The 17,146-nt window shown below is 60.2% G+C and overlaps 3 protein-coding genes across 8 annotated transcripts; 1 reads left to right on the forward strand and 2 right to left on the reverse strand.

Annotated features, from left to right (window-relative positions):
* Positions 1-1,013: 1,013 nt before the first annotated feature.
* Positions 1,014-3,510, reverse strand: STK16 (serine/threonine kinase 16). The gene is made up of 7 exons (XM_027678805.1): positions 3,403-3,510; positions 2,479-2,698; positions 2,273-2,406; positions 2,077-2,197; positions 1,907-2,002; positions 1,715-1,836; positions 1,014-1,626 (listed from the first exon to the last, which is right to left on the reverse strand). The coding sequence occupies exons 1-7, from the start codon at positions 3,486-3,488 to the stop codon at positions 1,488-1,490; spliced, it is 918 nt and encodes a 305-aa protein (XP_027534606.1). The 5' UTR covers positions 3,489-3,510; the 3' UTR covers positions 1,014-1,487.
* Positions 3,511-4,243: 733 nt separating this feature from the next.
* GLB1L (galactosidase beta 1 like) lies at positions 4,244-9,678 on the forward strand. Of its 2 annotated transcripts, XM_027678813.1 has the most exons (17): positions 4,244-4,419; positions 4,865-5,037; positions 5,353-5,503; positions 5,740-5,800; positions 6,073-6,167; positions 6,553-6,733; positions 6,820-6,878; positions 7,046-7,167; positions 7,348-7,388; positions 7,689-7,807; positions 7,948-8,022; positions 8,100-8,189; positions 8,321-8,434; positions 8,698-8,829; positions 9,157-9,234; positions 9,293-9,372; positions 9,442-9,559. In XM_027678813.1, exons 1-16 carry the CDS (start codon positions 4,306-4,308, stop codon positions 9,350-9,352), a joined length of 1,665 nt encoding a protein of 554 aa, XP_027534614.1. In that variant the 5' UTR covers positions 4,244-4,305; the 3' UTR covers positions 9,353-9,372; positions 9,442-9,559. The 2 variants fall into 2 exon arrangements, with proteins under 2 accessions (XP_027534614.1, XP_027534613.1); XM_027678812.1 differs by having other exon boundaries at positions 9,157-9,372; positions 9,442-9,678.
* Positions 9,679-9,896: 218 nt separating this feature from the next.
* ANKZF1 (ankyrin repeat and zinc finger domain containing 1) lies at positions 9,897-17,006 on the reverse strand. 5 transcript variants are annotated; one of them, XM_027678807.1, is made up of 16 exons: positions 16,949-17,006; positions 16,302-16,439; positions 15,890-15,999; positions 15,399-15,501; positions 14,823-15,007; positions 14,434-14,549; positions 14,163-14,310; positions 13,709-13,931; positions 13,431-13,532; positions 13,071-13,226; positions 12,857-12,973; positions 12,156-12,429; positions 11,563-11,674; positions 11,272-11,439; positions 11,083-11,153; positions 9,897-10,487 (listed from the first exon to the last, which is right to left on the reverse strand). In XM_027678807.1, the coding sequence occupies exons 2-16, from the start codon at positions 16,426-16,428 to the stop codon at positions 10,367-10,369; spliced, it is 2,133 nt and encodes a 710-aa protein (XP_027534608.1). In that variant the 5' UTR covers positions 16,429-16,439; positions 16,949-17,006; the 3' UTR covers positions 9,897-10,366. The 5 variants fall into 5 exon arrangements, with proteins under 5 accessions (XP_027534608.1, XP_027534609.1, XP_027534610.1 ...); XM_027678808.1 differs by lacking the exon at positions 16,949-17,006 and adding an exon at positions 16,866-16,872; XM_027678809.1 differs by lacking the exon at positions 16,949-17,006 and adding an exon at positions 16,782-16,788.
* Positions 17,007-17,146: the final 140 nt, after the last annotated feature.

A 17,146-nucleotide genomic window follows, 5' to 3' on the forward strand; every position in this document is an offset into this window, starting at 1 on the left:
CTGGTACTGGTGCTGCTATGCTTCCTCCCAGTGCTCTGCTCCAGCTCCGGCTTGCTTCCCATGTAGGTAATAGCCCTGAGGTCCAGTCCCTGGGGCTGTGGCACACATCCCACCCCCCTCACTGCTCCAGCCAGCGGTGAATATCGCTTCCTCATGTGATGTATGGCCCCATGTTCTACCCTGGAGCTCAGGGGAGCAGATTTAGTCTGAGCAGGAAAAGATTGGCAGCCGCAGGGTCTTCTCCCCATGTACAGTGTGAGGATAGGCAGGCTCATCTGGAAGGATAGTGGTTGAAGCAGTGGGAGCAGTCTGGCTCCCCTGCCCCTGTGGCCACAACGCAGGGCAAAGGGTATTCCCGGCTCTGTGGTGCAGTGGGTGCACCCCGCAAGGGCACCCGGCATGGCACAAACCCTTGCGGCTGCTGTACTGCTGTGTGTGGTGAGAGGATTAAAGGAGGGGAATGCTCCCTGTGAAACTGCTTGTCTGCATCTCTTTTTTTTTTTTAGCACCTTTCTCTGGACAGCCCAGCTGCTGTGTGTCCCAGTGAGCCCCTCCAGCCAAGGCTGCCTGCTGGACTGGGAGTGACCCCAGCACTGGGATGGTTGTGCTATCCCCAGGCTCTGCTCACTCTCACTAGAGCAGAGCTGCTGCTCCTGCCTCCCAAGGTCTGGCAGCTTCCCAGTCTGGGCACCCATCTCCCTCTCCCTGGGCAGCAGAGAAGTTTGGCCTGTACCCCTGCCACCACCCTTCTGCCTGCGCTGAGCCCAGCCCCAGAGGCTCTGAACAGCAGTGCCTGGCTCCAGCTGTGGAGTTGTGTTAGCTCCTGTCAGGACGGTGCTGGGGCCAGGGATTAACTTTCCCTGCTTACTGCTAATGCTCTGTCTGTGCCTCCCCAGCTGGCCTCTACTGCCCTTCCCCTCCAGTAACGCTTGGCTGCTTAACCCAGACAGTGTGCCCTGCTCTCCTCATGACCCGGCAGGATCCCTCCCCACAGACAGGGACACAGCCACACCTCCGCAAGAACGTATTTTACTTCAAACACAAGGCAACGTTGGTGCCAAGAGCAGTGGCAGAGTGGGCACTGGGGCCCTCTGCCTCCCTCCAGCACAGCACCGGGACCCAGCCTGCAGTTTTGCCCCGGGCAGGAGTGACCTTCCTGGGACACGGAGCTGCAGTACCGTGGCTCCTGCCCCCTGGGGGGTCCTACAACATCCTCTTCTGTCACCCCCGGGGGAGGCAGCAGCCAGCAAGGGCCCCATGCTTAGCAGCAGATCACACGTCCACAGCTCTGAGGCACAGACCAAGGCCCAGGTAGCAGCATCCAGGCACAGAACACTCCAAATCCAACACACCTCCAGCACAGAGCAGCAGCTCTCCCCCACGGCATTAGTTCCCTCTGCAACAGGTCTGCAGGGGAGCAGGGATTAGGGCAGCTGCTTTTCCCCTGGCTTAGCCTTGGGGTGCATCACCGCTGGAATGGGATGGGCTCAGATCTGTGTGGTGTCCTGTCCCGCCAGTGCTGGCTGCAGCCCCTCCAGCTGGTGGAGGATGTCATCTATGTTGGGTCGCTCCTGGGGGTTCACTGTCATCATGGAGGAGAGCAGGTGCTGCAAACCAGCTGAGTACCTGGAGGAAAGACAGCGACGGGGAGACCCATGTGGAGCACAGGACAGGGGGCTACCCAGGAGTGGGGTCATCCTCCCCAGCCCCTCACCTGGTTGTGGGGGGAAACGTGATGGGGTTCTGCACTGCCAGAGCCACACTGTCACCCTTCTGGAAAATGGCATCAAAGGGGCCCTCCCCAAACATCATGCAGTACAGCACACAGCCTAGGGACTGGAGCACAGTCGGGTCAAGGCAGCTTCGTGGCAGTGGGACAGGGTGGGCCAGAAGGCTGGATCCTTACCCAGATATCCGTGCGCTCATCTATGACGCACTGGCTCGGCACCGTGAAGAGCTCAGGAGCACGGTAGGAGATGGTGCAGCGCTGGGCAGCCCAGTCCTGCAGAGGGGAGAGTGGGGATAAAGGGCTTGGGGCAGGGAGAGGCTGGTGGGTTGATGTCCCAGGCCACCCACCTGCACAGCCATGGCCTCCCGAGAGCTGTTGACTTCGATGCGAGCTTGGTTCATAGAACCCAGGTCCATCAGCACAGGCTGGTCATCCTCATCCAGCAGCACATTGGTGGGCTTGAGGTCTCTGTGGGGATAGACATCACCAATCACCCACTGGGGCCCCTGCCAACCCCCCCAGCCAGCACTGCCAGCCCCTCACCTGTGTGCATAGCCCTTGCTGTGAATGGCTTGCAGCCCGCGGCAGATCCCATGGAGGATGAGGAGGATCCGCTGCTCTGGCATGAAGGTCCCTTTCTCTCGCAGTGCTTCCACCTCTCTCCAGAGGGTCCCGCCCTGGCAAACGCAAGCAGCTGGTCACCACTGCTGCTCCTGGGGTGGTGAGGCAGCCAGGAAAGCCCCTCTCACCTTCACATAGGGCAGGAGAAGCCAGGCTTCGTGCTTGGCGCCCTTCTCCACCATGGCGTGGGCCACCAGGCGCAGGATGTTGGGGTGGTCGAAGAGGCCGTGCATCTCCACCTCGTGCAGGGCGGCCTGGCGGTCCTCCTTGTCGTGGCACAGGATGCGCTTCAGGGCGTAGAAGCGGCCATCCCGCAGCCCCTCCACCAGGTCCACATAGCTGAAGCCCCTGCAAGGAGTCAAGCATGGCATGGGCTGGGCACTGTGGCATCCATGTCAGGGCCTTGAGCCCAGTCTAAACTATCAACACTCAGAGGAGAGGCCAGAGGGAATCCCTCAGCCATTCAAAGCATCCCCTCTCTGCATGAAAAACCCCACTGGCCCAATCACCCCCACTCCCATGGCTCTGAGCACCCACTCCTCGGCATGACCAACCCCTGCCACCCAGCATGAGAATCCAGCACCATGCACAAGCACCCCTTATGCTGAAGCATCAACCCCCACCAAGCCCAAGTATTTCCCCCATGCCCCAACATGACCTGAGCTCAAGCATCTCCCCACCCTGCCTGACCATTCCCTGTGCCAGAGCATCACCCCCCTGCCCAAGCATGTCCCTACGCACAAGCACCCCCCCTTATCTAAGCATCTCCTTATGCCTGAGTATCACCTCCACGCCTGAACATTCCCATGCCAAATCATCCCCCATGCACAAGCACAGCCTGCACAAGCACGCCCCCCATACTCGAGCAGTCCGCCTGCACAAGCGCCCCCAGGCCCGCGCGCCTCCCCATACCCGAGCATCCCCCAAGCCCGAGCATCCCCCATGCCCTAGCACATCGCCCCCCCCGCCCGTGGACCCCCCTTGCCCGAGCATCCCTTGCAGACCCCGGGGACCCCCCTCCCGAGCCCCCCGCGCCCCAGCCGGCCGCGCACCCCTCTGCCAGGCGGTGGAGCAGGAGGTACCGCGCTCCCCCCAGGCTGACGGTGCCCCGGGAGCAGACGCACAGCGTCTGCCCCATCGCCCGCCCGCGTCATCGCCCGCCGCCGCGCGTCACCCCTGGCGTCACCCGCCGCGTCACCCACCGGGCGGGGCGCCACCGCCTCCCGCTGCTCGGTGCCGCCGCTGCGGCGGGGATCCCGGGCTCCCTCCTCCGTGCGAGCGGGGACCGCAGCGCCCAGCGCCCGGCAGCCTCGCGCGGTGCTCCTGGCGCAGTGGCATCCCCCGGTGGCGGTGGCGGCGGCAGCCCGCAGCCCCGCCGCTCCCGGGGCTGGCTCCGGTGAGCCAAGCCCCTCGCACGGGCGAGCGCGTCGGCGGTGCAGGGGACAGAGATGACGGAGCCGCCTCAGCAGAGCTCGGCCTTCCCTGCGGCATCTCCCGACACACCTGTCATCAGCTCTAGCCCCAGCTCTGACCCTCTGTCCAGGGATGTTTTCCTTTCCCTCAGCCAGCAGCAGCATCCGTCCTACTAGAGATACAGCCGAGGTTTCCATCACCACATCTCTGATGGAAGAAGCGGGCTGAGCTCACTGGAAGGGTTCTGCTTGGTGGTGATACTTTTATGAGGCTCCTTGTTCCCCCACGTGTGTCACCTACTATCCCGGGGGGCACCGGGGATGTGCCCGCCGGCCGGAGCCTTCTTGGTGGTGTGCCGCCAGCATCCCCTGCTGGATGGGCTTTGGAGGAGCTGATGTGCGGCTGACCAGGCGTGGAGGGTCGGAGCCGCCCACCCCCGTCCCATGGTCCCGCCCCAGCCGTGCTGCAGTTCCAGCTGCTTGCACTGAATATCTGGAGGAAACAGCACTCGGCGCTGGCTAAGATCCTTCTCGGATCATGTGATGGTGGTGTCCACGTCCAGCTTCGTCCTCTGCCCCGGGCCTGCCGAGCACCCGGCGAGGATGGGGCTGCCGGCCCTCGCCCTGCTGCTGGCGGTGAGGCTCCTGAGTACGCAGGTTAGCAAACATGGGTGGAAAAGTTTGGGAGAACCGTGTGGGACTAAGCTATGAAGGATCCGGTGGGACGACTCCGGAATCTGCCTTGCTTCCCTCTCCGTGTTCCTACTCTTCCTGCTATGGCTTCCTCGTGCTGCCGCCCACGTCCCGCCCCAATGTCCCGTTTGCATTTCCAGCTCCCTGCCTGTCCTTTCAGCACCCCTCCCAGCAGCACCCGTCCCCCAAAATGCCACTAGCTCAGCTGCCGGATGTTTGATTAGCAGGGAGGGTGTGAATGGTTGCTCTGCTTATCCCTTCTGCTGTCCCAGGGCAGTGTGGTACCCTTCTCGGGGGATAGCCCCCCCGGAAATAGCCCCCATCAGTCCCTGTCCCAGGGAGCATGGGAGGGGGCAGCTGGGCTTGGAGAGGGTCTTCTGCCCCCCCCAAAACTGCCACTCTCCCGCAGGCCTCCCCCTCACCACGCTCCTTCCAGGTGGATTACGAGCACAACTGCTTCCTTAAGGACGGTGTCCCTTTCCGCTACATCTCAGGCAGCATCCACTACGCTCGTGTCCCACGGCCTGCCTGGAGGGACCGGCTGCTCAAGATGCGCATGAGTGGGCTCAACGCTGTGCAGGTGTAAGCCCCAACAGCGCACAGCCCACTGCCACCACAGCTACTTGGGGTTTCTGGGGTCTCTGGAGTAGGAACAGAGACAAACGTGTTGTCTGACCACAGGGAGAAAGGTCCAACACATGCACTGGGCTGTTGTTCCAGGACACCCCTGCCAGACACAAGCATGAACCTGGGCTAGTGCCAGTCCAGCCCCAGTTGCCATAATCAGCTCAGGCTGGAGGCCAGTTCCCAGAAGCAGAGGGACCAGCTGGTGGGATGGTTCCCTGTCCTGCTGGAGTACCCTTAACCCCTGCATGCTGATCTCCCCTCTTGCCCCAGCTACGTCCCCTGGAACTACCATGAGACACTGCCAGGGGTTTATGACTTTGCTGGGAACCGGGATGTGGAAGCCTTCCTGGACCTGACAGCTGAGCTGGGACTTCTGGTGATCCTGCGGCCAGGGCCCTACATCTGTGCAGAGTGGGAGATGGTGAGCCCTGGCCCCCAGCATGGCACAGAGGGGTGGTCTGGGAAGGGCTCAGCAGGGTTGGCCTTTCTGGCTGCCACAGTGACTCCAGTGTCATGTCAGCCAAAGTTGCTGCCCTGTGGGGCACATGCTGCACTGGTGCTGAGCATTAGCACTGCACTGGCTGGTTTCAGCTGTGTGTCAGCTCGGGCTGCTGAGCAGTTTCTTTGCTTCCCTCTCTGCTGTGTGTGTTTCTCCAGGGTGGCCTGCCTGCCTGGCTGCTGTGGAAACCAGACATCATCCTGCGCTCCTCTGACCCTGGTGAGGCTCAGCACAGGGCTCTGGCCACTGTGTTCTTACAGCCTGGTGCCAGCCCTGGCACACTGGTCTCTCCACACACCTGCCAGCCCCACGTGTGTTGTCTTTCTTATAGTCTTCTCCATCTTTTGGGAGCCTCGTGGTTTGTACTCCACCTCCGCTTCCTCATTGTGCTTGGCCCTTCCCTGTCTGTTCTATCTTCCTCCTGGCAGGCTGATTGCAAGTGGGCTGGGGTGGATGCTGCAGCCAGGCTGAGCTGCCCTCTGTCACCCCAGCCTACCTGGCAGCTGTGGACTCCTGGCTCCATGTCCTGCTGCCCAAGATCAAGCCACACCTGTACCAGCATGGGGGGAATATCATCAGCATGCAGGTAAGGTGCTGTGGGGCCCAGCTCCCTGCCCTGCTCTGGGTCATCTTTGGATGTGTCCCAAAAAGGCACCTGTACACTCTACACCATGACCTCGCCCAGCACAGCTCAGATAAATCCCTCTCAACCTCTGGACCTGGGTCTAAATCCAAAGGCTGGGACTCTGAGGTACCTGTCATCACCCCAGTTGTGGTTTGAGGGACACTGGCAGAGATAGGGCTCATGGTGGGGCTGGAAGGTCATTTTCAGGACACACCTGGGAGTTTTCACTACATCTAATGATGTCAGGAGGAAAGGGGGGAGCTGGGTGTTTATCCCAGTGGGTGGTGGGACCTGGCTGCAGCCCTGTCATGTGCATCCTGGGTGCCAGCCCCTGCCTTACTCACAGGTGGAGAATGAATATGGGAGCTACTATGCCTGTGACTATGGATACCTGCGGCACCTGCTGGGCTCCTTTCGGGCGCTGCTGGGGAGCGAGGTGCTGCTCTTCACCACCGACAGCACGCGAGCAGAGGAGCTGCGCTGTGGCACCCTGCAGGGGCTCTACGCCACCATCGACTTCGGGCCAGGTACCCCTACGGGGGAGGAGAAGGACAAGGAGAGAGGATGGGGATCCCTTCTCTGTCCTGCTCAAACCTCCTCTTCACCTCCACAGGATCCAATGTGACAGAGGTGTTTGATGCCCAGCGCCGTGTGGAACCGAAGGGCCCCCTGGTGAGCTTGGCATGGGCACTGTGGGGGAATGACCTGTGATGGCTTCGGGGAAGCAGAGGCAAAGAGGGGTGTTGGGGCCAGGCTGCAGGTGAGCAGGGGGAATGTGGATGACAAACGGGTGCCAGGACCCCCAGCTCCAGGCGGGTGACAGTCCCTTTCTCCCCTAGGTAAACTCCGAGTACTACACAGGTTGGCTGGACTACTGGGGGGAGGCACACGCCAGCACCAGTGCAGCGTGGGTGGCCCAGGGGCTGGAGGACATGCTGCAGCTGGGAGCCAGTGTCAACATGCAAGTAGTCAGCTGGCAGGGGGCACAGCCAGCAGGGGAGTTGGCATCACCTCTACCTTCATCCCACGGAGTTTGGGCAGGCAGGGCTGGGACTGTGGGTGCAGCAGGGAGGGGCCAGTGCCTGGTGAGTCCCTGCCAAGTCTGTGTGGGTGCTGACTGGGCTCTCTGGGGTTATCATAGGTACATGTTCCATGGAGGGACGAACTTTGCCTACTGGAGTGGTGAGTAGGGCCTTGCCCTAGGGAGGGGGCACTGCAGGGCTGGGGGCCTTTCCTTGGCCATCCCTGAGGAGCCTGCTTCAGGCTGTTGTTCTGTCCCATGGGGCAGGCTGACACATAGCCAAGGGCCTCGGAACCCAAGCTTGTCCTCGCCTGGGGACTCCTTTTGTCCCTAGGCAGGGGTCCACAGTTTGGGGTCATGCCCTCCAATTGCATTGCAGCCAGCCTGGGGCTGGCTTCCATGCCCTGGGCTTTGCCAGAGCCCCTTCCTCCTCACAAAGCTCACATTGCTTCCCCGGCCAGGTGCTGACTACAAGGACCATTACAAACCAGTGACCACCAGCTATGACTATGATGCCCCCCTGTCGGAGGCAGGAGACCCCACCGAGAAGCTGTTTGCCATCCGCACGGTCATCAGCAAGGTATTGAACTTGGCAGGAAGAAGGGGACAGTACTGGGTACTGCTGCCTGTGCCAGGACAGAGGGGAACATAGAGGGTCCCAGCAGGGCAAGGGACATCTCCCTGCTTGCCCCAGGGGGCAGCTGACAGTTTGGTGTTCAGTTCCAGCCCCTGCCAGTCGGTCCGATGCCACCTGCCACTCCCAAGTATGCCTATGGCTGGGTAGCCCTGCAGAAGGTGAGTGCCTGTCCTAAGGGCTGTGCTGCCCTGGCCTGGCACTGCTCAACTGCCCAGCACCCATCCCTCCTTTGCAGTATGCTGACCTCGTGGATGTCTTGGATGTGCTGTGCCCCTCTGGGCCCATCCAGAGCCAGTTCCCCCTCACCTTTGAGGCCGTAAAGCAGGTGAAGGGCTGGGAATAGTGGGGGAAACTTGGGGAGATGCTCCTGTCTGCCTGGCCCTGGCTCTGGGGCAGAGGAGCAGAGCTCCTCTCCAGCCCCATTTCCCCTCTGTGCTGCTGCACTGTGTCCTGCAGGCCCATGGCTTTGTGCTGTACCGCACACAGCTGCCCCGGGACATCCCGGACCCAGCCACGCTCAGTGCTCCTCCCCACAGCATCTGCGACCGTGGCTATGTGATGCTGCACAAGGTGAGGTTGTGGGAGCACACCAGTCCCTGGGCCAGTGCTGAGGAGGGCTGTGGGACAGCCAGCAGTGGGGCTGTGCCATGCCAGGGCCTTGGGGACAGCCAGAGTGCTGAGAGCCACACCGAGCCCCTGTGGTGTGGCTCTCTAGCCTGAATCTGTCCCCTTTGGGGGCAGAGGGCAGACCTGGGCTGGCTCTGTGAGGGCTGACAGTATTGGGGGTGGTGGGATCTGAGCACAGACTGGCAGCACTGACCTTGTGGCTTTAGGAGTACCAGGGGATGCTGGAGAGGGATGGGCAGATGACACTGCATGTGACAGGCAAGGCAGGGGACACCCTGGATATGCTCCTGGAGAACATGGGCAGAATCAGCTTCGGTGCCAATGTCAGTGACTTCAAGGTAAGGGAAGAGAGCCCTCCAGAGGGAATGGCCTGGCCACCCATGTGACCAAACACCTCCTCTACTGCCACCTGTGACAGACCCCAGCCTCCAGGGGGGCCACCCCAAGTCCTGTTCCTTGGTTCACCTCACACCATTCCCTGGCGAACCTGCCAGGACAGGACTGAGAGACTGGCACCCCTCTCCCACTGAAGCTGCCATGGCAGCCAGGGCCCTTCAGCCCCTCAGAGGGAATACTATCCCACCTTTACTGCTGCTAGGGAAGCCAAGTATCCTTCTGCCTGTGGCAGACACTGCTGCCTCATTTTCCCTCCTGTTCCATCTCAGGGCTTGTTGGGAAACATCTCCTTGGACTCCATCCCTCTCAACAACTGGCTGATCTATCCCCTGGCCATAGATACTGCAGTCCAGCAGGGCTGGCCCCACGCTGCCATGCCAAAATCAAGCGGCAGGGGCAGAGCAGGGCCAGCCTTCTACACCGGGACCTTTGAGACCCCTGGCATTGCCTGGGACACCTTCGTGAAGTTCCCAGGTTGGAGCAAGGTAAGGCAGTGCCAGGAAAGGGGGTGAGGGTAGAGGACACAGCTCAGTCCCATCTCCATCATCTTCCAGGGACAGCTGTGGATAAACAGCTTCAACCTGGGCAGGTACTGGAACCACCGTGGGCCCCAGCAGACCCTCTTCGTGCCTGGCTCAGTGCTGCATGTTGGCCGTCCCAACAACATCACAGTGCTGGAGCTGGAAGGGGCACCCCTCACCCCCCTCTTGCTCTTCCTCGACCGACCCCTTTTCAACAGGACCCTCAGCCACAGCACCTCAGCCACAGAATAAACACAGTGCTGCTGGGCACTGGCCTTGCTTCTTGCTGGGGCTGCGGAGATGGCAGGGGGCTGGTGAAGTACAGAGGCTGCAGGGTCCTAGAAACTGGCACAAATCCTGGCATGGACATACAGAGCTTCTGCCCTCTCAGGCCAGGCAGGGCTTGTGCTAATGAGAAAGGGGCCCAGCACTGAGATTTATTTGCATGTTAATCCCACATTCATCCCAAATAGTTCCAGTGCTCATGCTGACTCTGCCCCTGCCTAAGGGGTCAAGGCACCTTTTTATTGACAATGTAGGCAGAAGAGGTAGTTGCTAACATGACAGGGCTGAGACGCTGAGGGCAGCCAGGAGAGGAGAGGGCAAAGAACCACCTCAAAGGTGCCCATAAGCATGGCTGGAGGTAGCTCAGGGCTGCAGGGTCTGTATGTGTCAGGATCTGTCCCTCCACCAGAGACAGCAGCCTAAAAGGTAGCCATGAGAAAAGCTGGTAGCAGGACCCCAGCTGGAGCCAGGCCACCAAACAGTCCTGGCACCACACAGTAGCACAACCTCTCAGTTCTAACGTCCCCAGAGTCAGAACCCAGAGCGACATTCATGCCTAGAGCCTTGCCAGAGCTGCCCCAGAGTGACATGGTCCACAGGCTCTCCCTTGCTGCAGTCAGTGCTCAGCTGTGTCCCCACATTGGTCCTTGGCAGGTGGCAGCAGTCCCCAGCCTTAGGTGTGTCTGGCGTGCGCCCGGCGGTGGGTTTGCAGGCAGGCCGTGGAGCAGAAGGAGAAGTCAAGGTAATGGAAAGGGATCCGTCCCAGCAGGGACTCTCCACAGTGCCAGCAGCGGCTGCAGGAAAGAACAAAGCTAGTCCTGAGTAAAGGGGATACTTGAAGAGAGTTAGAGGAGAGAGGATTCACTGCCTGGGCTGTGACATGAGACACCAGCAGCATGAGGGAGCTGATGCTTGTCTGGTCCTGCAGGGCTGATGTGCTCACCCAGCAGCCTAGCCAGGACATGCTCCCTGGAGGAGATGCTGTGTGGGAGGATAGTGTGAGGCACTTCGAGGCAGAATGAACATGGAGGAATTTGGCCTCATATGTAGTTGTAAAGCCCCTGCCCAGATCAGCACAGGCTATGCTGGCTGCCAGTAAGCCTGTGGGATGGCAGAGGGAAGAGATGTGAAGTCAGGAACAGGGGCACAGGAGTGGCTAGGGAGTTGGCTTGCCATTGATCTGGCCACAGGTGGACCAAGTCATCCTTTGCAAAATATTTCAGGGGAGCAGGGCAAGACAGAAAGCAAGCTTTTACACAAGCACTGCAGGGAACTGAGTGGACAGGAATAGCTTTAGACTGGAAATGAGAACTGGAGCAAGAAGGGCAGGGAACAGCTGTGCTGACATGGGAGAGTTTGTGTGCAGAGCCATGCTGCCGGGACCATTACCTGATGTTGGTAAGTGTTGTGCCGGTGTCCTGCAGCTGCACAGCCAACCTCCGCTCGGCAGCCAGTGCCCTCTGGAGAGCAGAGAGACAGCTCAGCCACCCCTAGCCCCTGGGAGCTGCTGTGCCCAGAGCCCACCACAGTAGCACTGCCGCAGCTGGGCTCAATCCCCTTCCCAATGCACAGCCTCACCTTCTCCCTGTCAGACAGGGCTGCGAACCTCTGCTTCTCTTCCTGCTCCTGCTCCCAGCGCTGCCGCTCCTCACGCTGCACTTGCTCCCGTTGCTTCCGCTGGGCTTTCTGTGCCCGCTTCTTCTCCAGCTTTTTGGCTTCCATCTCCTGTGTCAGGGGCCCTGGTACCTGGGGACAGAGGGCAGGCAGCATTTCCCACTGAGCCTGGGGCAACAGCACAAGTGGAAGAGAGGCACTTTGCTCTGGGGTCCCCCAGCTTCCAGAAGGCAAGGGCAGAGGGCAGGCACCCACCTTGGCACGGCTGTAGTCATACTTGTCTGGATGGTCCACCATGAACTTGCGGAAAGTGTTGCGCGTCGTTCTGTCAGCAGAGACGCAGTATGGGGTCCTTTCCTGCCTGTCCCTGCAAGACAAGGGAGACCAGCTCACCCTGCCGTCCTACTGCCTGTGTCCCACGGGACTGTGAGCCCAATGACTCCCCAGAAATATGCAATGTGTACTGCAGGCCATGGTATCACAGCCAAGGAGGGGAAAGTTCCTTATTCCTACACCAGAATCCTCAAAATCCTCCCCTTCTTGCATCTCAAAGCCCCAGCATGGGGCTTTAGTCTCATCCCTACCCTCAGAACTGCTCACCAATAAACCTGGGTGCACTTTGGGGCATTGCCTTGCCTGCTGCTGTGCCAGACCAGGCAGGCAGAGAAAAGGATGGTTCAGTGCTTAGGCCTCCCATAACAAACCCAGACATCTGGGGTGGTAGAGACCAACCCTGTCTGTCCCAGGACAAGGGTGGCACCAGTTTCCTGCAGTTGAGACAGGAGCGAGTTGCTGGACTCCCACAGCAGAGCTGTGGTTGTCAACTGCTGGGGACCCTGTAGCCATACCTGAGGGCAGGGTCCGCCCCTGCCTCCAGCAGCAGGCACACGGCCTCCGCCTTGCCTGCCCGTGCTGCCACGTGGAGCAGACTGCAGCCACGCTCATCCACAGGCTGATTGAGCAGGGAGTAGGCCATATCCAGAGTCTGTGTGACCTCCCCATCCTCACTGTCCCCTGGCAGGCCCTCTCTCTCTCGCACACCCAGGAGGTGCCGCAGTGTCTGCACATCCCCTGTTTTGCAGGCGGTGAATAAGGCATCGCGGAGATGGGTCTGAGGGTCTCCTATGAGGGAAGAACAGGAGAGAGTCTGATGCCTCCCCGGGCAGAGCGGTGCTCTGGTCTGACTAGGAAACATGCATGATGCATCATCCTGCTAGCTGGATTTGGTGCAGGATCTCCAGCACCTTCAGAGTCTCTGACAATGTACCATGGCATTGCTGGGCACTGTTGGTAGCAGCCAAGTCCTCTCCTGAGATAAGACCCACTCCAATCCCCTCAAAACACTTGGCTTAGCCAGGTGCTGCCTGGCCCTCTGGTTCAGAGCTACTGTTCCTACATACACACAGCTCACTCAAAGGCACATGGCTGCACTACAGACATCCCACACCCAGCTGCTCTGGGCACCTGCATGATGTGCTCTTCACCCCACTGCAAAGCCACCAGTAAATGGGGCAGGCATCCAGGTGACCCAGCTCCTGACCCCACTTACCTCCATCACCCCAGGGAAGGGGCCCAGCCTCAGTCTCCCCCTGCAGCTCCGTCACTGGTTCCCAGCCAGGCTGCACACACTGGGTACAATGGTGTCCAGTCTCTTCAGCACAGGGCTCTGCACAAGGAACATATGGTAAGGAAGAGGGCCAGGGTCAGCCTGCACCTCAGCCATGGTCTTCCTACACCACTCCCAGACAGTTCTTCCCCCTCACCTTTCTTCACCTTCTTGTCTCTCTTCTTCTTCCTTTTGCGGTTTCGCTTGGGCATCACTTCGAACTCCCGGAGGTCCAAGGTTCCCAGTGTCACTTCGACAGTCTCCAGCTCCCCTGCAGGGCTTTCCTCCTCCTCTTCCTCCTCCACCTCTGGAGCTGAGGGAGTAATAAGACTGAGGCTGAGGCTCCTCACACAGGAGGAATCACTTAGGTGTCTCAGTAGAGCACACCCTATCTTTCTCCTGTCCAGAATGAGGCCACACTCAGCAGATTCTCCTCTGGGCTGCAAATCTGGTCCATGCCATAACATCAGACTCCTCCTGTTTGCTCAGTTATGTTTCCCTCCATGGCTCAACTCACCAGTTGTGTTCTCCTGTGGGGGATTCATCTCTGCTTTCCGCTGCCTCTTCTGCCAGACCTTCCCAGGGGACCCAGTGATATCCTCCAGTGGTGTATCCTTCCCTGGGCAGCAAGGGTGCTCCTGTTATTGCCTGGGGACAGGGAACACCCCATGTCTCCAGGGATTGAAGGCTGGAGAGCTAGTACCTCCACCCCATAGGGCATCATCCCCTCCCGCACAAGAGATTATGTCATCCCACCTGCCCTGACCCACAAGAACAAGGGCTGGTCTGACCTACCATACACCTGCAGGCTGGCCAGCGTGGTGTGGACTCGCAGCACCTCTCGCAGGGTGGCCCTGCGGGTGCTTAGGGGGATGTGGCAGATGCGAGGGTCCCCTCGGGTGAGGGGTGGGTTCCTGCCACCAAAGAGCAGCGCGCGGTTGTGACGAGGGGCCCGGAGGAAGATGCGCTGAGCTTCATTCAGGTGCTGTGCCCAGGCTGCCAGGAGGTCCTGAATATCCTGGGGAGGAAGGGGAAGCACTGTGGGATCCTGAACACATTGCATGGGCAAAGGTATCTCTGGAGCAGGGACAGACCCAGGAGGGCCTCAGAGCAGCCTCATTTGTGCCCTGCCCCTCTTGCAGAGCCCACATCCCTGCTATGCTGTCCAGCAGCAGTGTGGTACCACCTAACGCAGCCAGATAAGACCATGTCTCCCTGACAAGAGCCCAGTGCTGTGGTGCATCCTCACCTTGAGCAGAGCAGCCTCATTGTAACGCCGCAGGGAAGCTCCGGCTGACCTGGGTGCTGACCCCTGAGCATCCCGCAGGCCCTGGGCTGTGCCACGCCGTGCTCGCACCGTGTAGCGGTGGAAGGTCTTGTGTTCCTGCACCTGGGGGCTGGGGAGAGGGGCAGGCATGAGCAACAGGGCTCAGTGCGTGTGGGATTAACATGCAAAAATAGCTCCACTTGACCATGCAACCTCAGCCAAGGGGTAAGCCCAGCTGTCGCTCTGTACTCACCCCCGGAACACAGCTCCTGCAAAGTGCCCGCCACCCATCATCAGCACAACCCAGCACGTGCTCATGCTGAGGCTCTGCAGCGACGCTGTCAGCTCTGCTGACTCCTCGATGTCACCCTGATACACAGACAAGCTTGCTAGCAGGGATCATCTCCTTAGCTCTTGCTGTCCCTCAGGGCAGAGATCAGCCCCTCTGCTGGCACCAGAAATAGGTTTCTGGGAGCACCCCAGAGCCAAAAAATAGGCCACCAGTAAGTCTGGTGCTCTGATCTGGCACCACAGACCACCCTTCCTATCATGGGAAGTCGGAGACTGTCAGACAGATGTCTACCCCCAGTGCCACCCACCTTCTTTGAGGTCCCTCTCCCAAAAAGCTGGGCTGTGACTTGCCTTCCCTGTGACCAGCACGCAGCGATATGCAGAGATGAGCTGGCCCTTCGCGTTGCGGACCAGCACCTTGTGGGAGCGGGAAGTCTGCAGGGTCCCAGGGCTGTCACTGGCAGAGGGCAGCAACTCTGACTCACTGCTTGTATCAGAGCTCTCTGAATCGGATCCTGAGATGCTGGAAACATCACCTGCAAGGGAAAAAAAAAGGTGCAGTGAAACAGGGCAAAGATTAACCAAACAGCCTCCCCAAAACTCTGCAGGTGACTCCAAGAGCAAGCCCACGACCCCAGGAATGTTCTGTCCAATACCCTACATATCACAAGGTGGCTGTGGGTTGAGGAGATAGGGGTTTGGGGTTCTGGATCCGCAGGTACGCCTAGGCAGCAGCTCAGTTATAATGCCCCCTTCTCCCTAAAACAAATCATCAAGGCTCAGGAGCAGTGCTGGAACCCCAGAAGACCCCACAGGGGCAGAATAAAGGAACCTTGAGCTAGCAGAGGGCTTCATCCTTGCACAGAACAGGCCCAGCAAGATCACTGACAGCCCCTGGGCTCCAATGCAGATAGTCCCCTTCCTCACCTGTGCGGGTCTTCTCCTCAAACACTTCCACAGGCACTGCCCGGCGCCCCAGAAGTCGCTGCTTCAGGTTGAAGCGGTGCCAGTCGAGACGGTAGTGCTCAGTCTGTGGAGCAAAGAAGTATGAGCCAGCAGGGTCTTAGTGGTCCATGGAAACCCCCACCACCAAAGGGCATGAGGTGACAGACTCTGAGGGCTAAACTTATGCTGGGACTCTTCAGTGATCTTAACTGGAAGACTGCAGTACCTCAAGGAACAGTTAACCTAAAGAAGTACAGGCTTGTGCTATACTTACATTTACTTCCAGTAAATGACACTTTTAATCAATAACATGCAAGGTTTGAGTGCCAGATACCAACAGGACGTGAGCAGTACAGCTCCAGGAAACAGCCAGCATTGGGCTGCATCATGCTAGGGCTGAGCTTGCACAGCAGGACCCCACCAGTCATGCCAGCCCCACGCCCACCTCATGGTGGCTGCCCAGCCCTGCTCACCTGCTCCTCCCGGCTGCCGAACACCTGCCCACAGGTTGAGCAGCACATCCTCTCTGGCACCTCAGGGACCTCATGGACCTTCTCCTTGCAGCTGGTGGCTGCAGGCTTCTCTGTAGGAAGAAGGAAGCGCTCTGCACAGGCAGCTCCCCAGGCTACGCCATGAGGACCAGAGCCTCCTGGGTCCCTTCTCAGCCACCCAAAGAGCCCTATGGTTGTGGAAAAAGCTTCAGGGACCTTCAGGTGACACTGAGAAAAGCCCATTTACCCGCCCACAAAGCAGTTCCCATGGCCAAGCTCCAGCGTGGCCACCCATGCTCTATTAGGGACAGAGTTCCTAACCTGTGGCTTGGGGCTGGGGGCAAGAGCTTAGACAAATACTTCCCTCATGCCATCCCCGCGGAGTCCCACGCACCGTGGCTCACTGGTGCCAACTCAGCAGCACCTGCATCTGCAGCAACTCCACTGACAAGGGTCAGACCGTGAAGGAGTACGGGGTCCTGGGCAGCCTCGAACACGGACCTGCTCTCCGGGGCCAGCATTGTTCCTGCTCCTGGCGGATGGGACAGTGCCTGAGCGACAGGCCCGGCGGGAACCACCCACGGGTGACCCACGGGCACACCGCTCTCTCTCCACCCGAGCCCTCCCTGCGGCCGGGACCTTCCTGCCGTCGCTGCCCCCGGGATCCTGCAACACCCAGGGACATTACCCCCGCAATCATCCCCCCCAAGCTGCCATATCCCCATGAGCTGCCGTACCATCACCCCCCCCAAACCTGCCGTACCCCCATCACCCCCCCAAAGCTGCCGTACCCCAATGAACTCCCCAAAGCTGCCGTACCCCAATGAACTCCCCAAGCTGCTTTACCGCCATCACCCCTCCCAACCTGCCGTACCCCCATCACCCCCCCAAACCTGCTGTACCCCCACTGCCCCCCAAAAGCTGCCGTACCCCAATGACCTCCCCAAACCTGTCGTACCCCGATGACCCCCGCAAAACTGCCATACCTCCACCGCCCCCCAAAAGCTGCCATATCCCCATCACCCCCCAAACCTGCCGTACCCCAATGACCCCCCGCGCCGCTCACGCGCGGCCGCCGCCGCTCGGCCCGGAAGCACCTCCCGTCACATCCCGCCGCCGCCGCGGGGCCCGCCCCCCCCGCCCATTGGCCACCGCGCCCGCCCCCCGCCTGACCATTGGCCGCCCGCGTCCCACCCCGCGGTCGCCATTGGGCGCCGCTGCCGCCAGTCGCGGGCGGGG

Source organism: Neopelma chrysocephalum, unplaced genomic scaffold, assembly GCF_003984885.1.
Source record: "Neopelma chrysocephalum unplaced genomic scaffold, ASM398488v2 Primary Assembly neopelma1_44, whole genome shotgun sequence".
Taxonomy (NCBI): Eukaryota; Metazoa; Chordata; class Aves; order Passeriformes; family Pipridae; genus Neopelma; species Neopelma chrysocephalum.

Bases quoted from the DNA above. Each gene is read 5' to 3' on its own strand.
- STK16 (XM_027678805.1), bottom strand. From the start codon at position 3,488: ATGGGGCAGACGCTGTGCGTCTGCTCCCGGGGCACCGTCAGCCTGGGG. The intron at 2,407-2,478 runs GTGAGAGGGGCT...TGCGTTTGCCAG, and splicing joins TTCTCCTGCCCTATGTGAAG to GGCGGGACCCTCTGGAGAGA. The intron at 1,627-1,714 runs GTGAGGGGCTGG...TCTTTCCTCCAG, and splicing joins ACGTTTCCCCCCACAACCAG to GTACTCAGCTGGTTTGCAGC.
- GLB1L (XM_027678812.1), top strand. From the start codon at position 4,306: ATGGTGGTGTCCACGTCCAGCTTCGTCCTCTGCCCCGGGCCTGCCGAG. The intron at 8,435-8,697 runs GTGAGGTTGTGG...TTGTGGCTTTAG, and splicing joins GCTATGTGATGCTGCACAAG to GAGTACCAGGGGATGCTGGA. The intron at 8,830-9,156 runs GTAAGGGAAGAG...GTTCCATCTCAG, and splicing joins CCAATGTCAGTGACTTCAAG to GGCTTGTTGGGAAACATCTC.
- ANKZF1 (XM_027678806.1), bottom strand. From the start codon at position 16,150: ATGGGCTTTTCTCAGTGTCACCTGAAGGTCCCTGAAGCTTTTTCCACA. The intron at 15,502-15,889 runs GTGAGCAGGGCT...TTTGCTCCACAG, and splicing joins TCGGCAGCCGGGAGGAGCAG to ACTGAGCACTACCGTCTCGA. The intron at 15,008-15,398 runs GTGAGGAAGGGG...TTTCCCTTGCAG, and splicing joins TGAGGAGAAGACCCGCACAG to GTGATGTTTCCAGCATCTCA.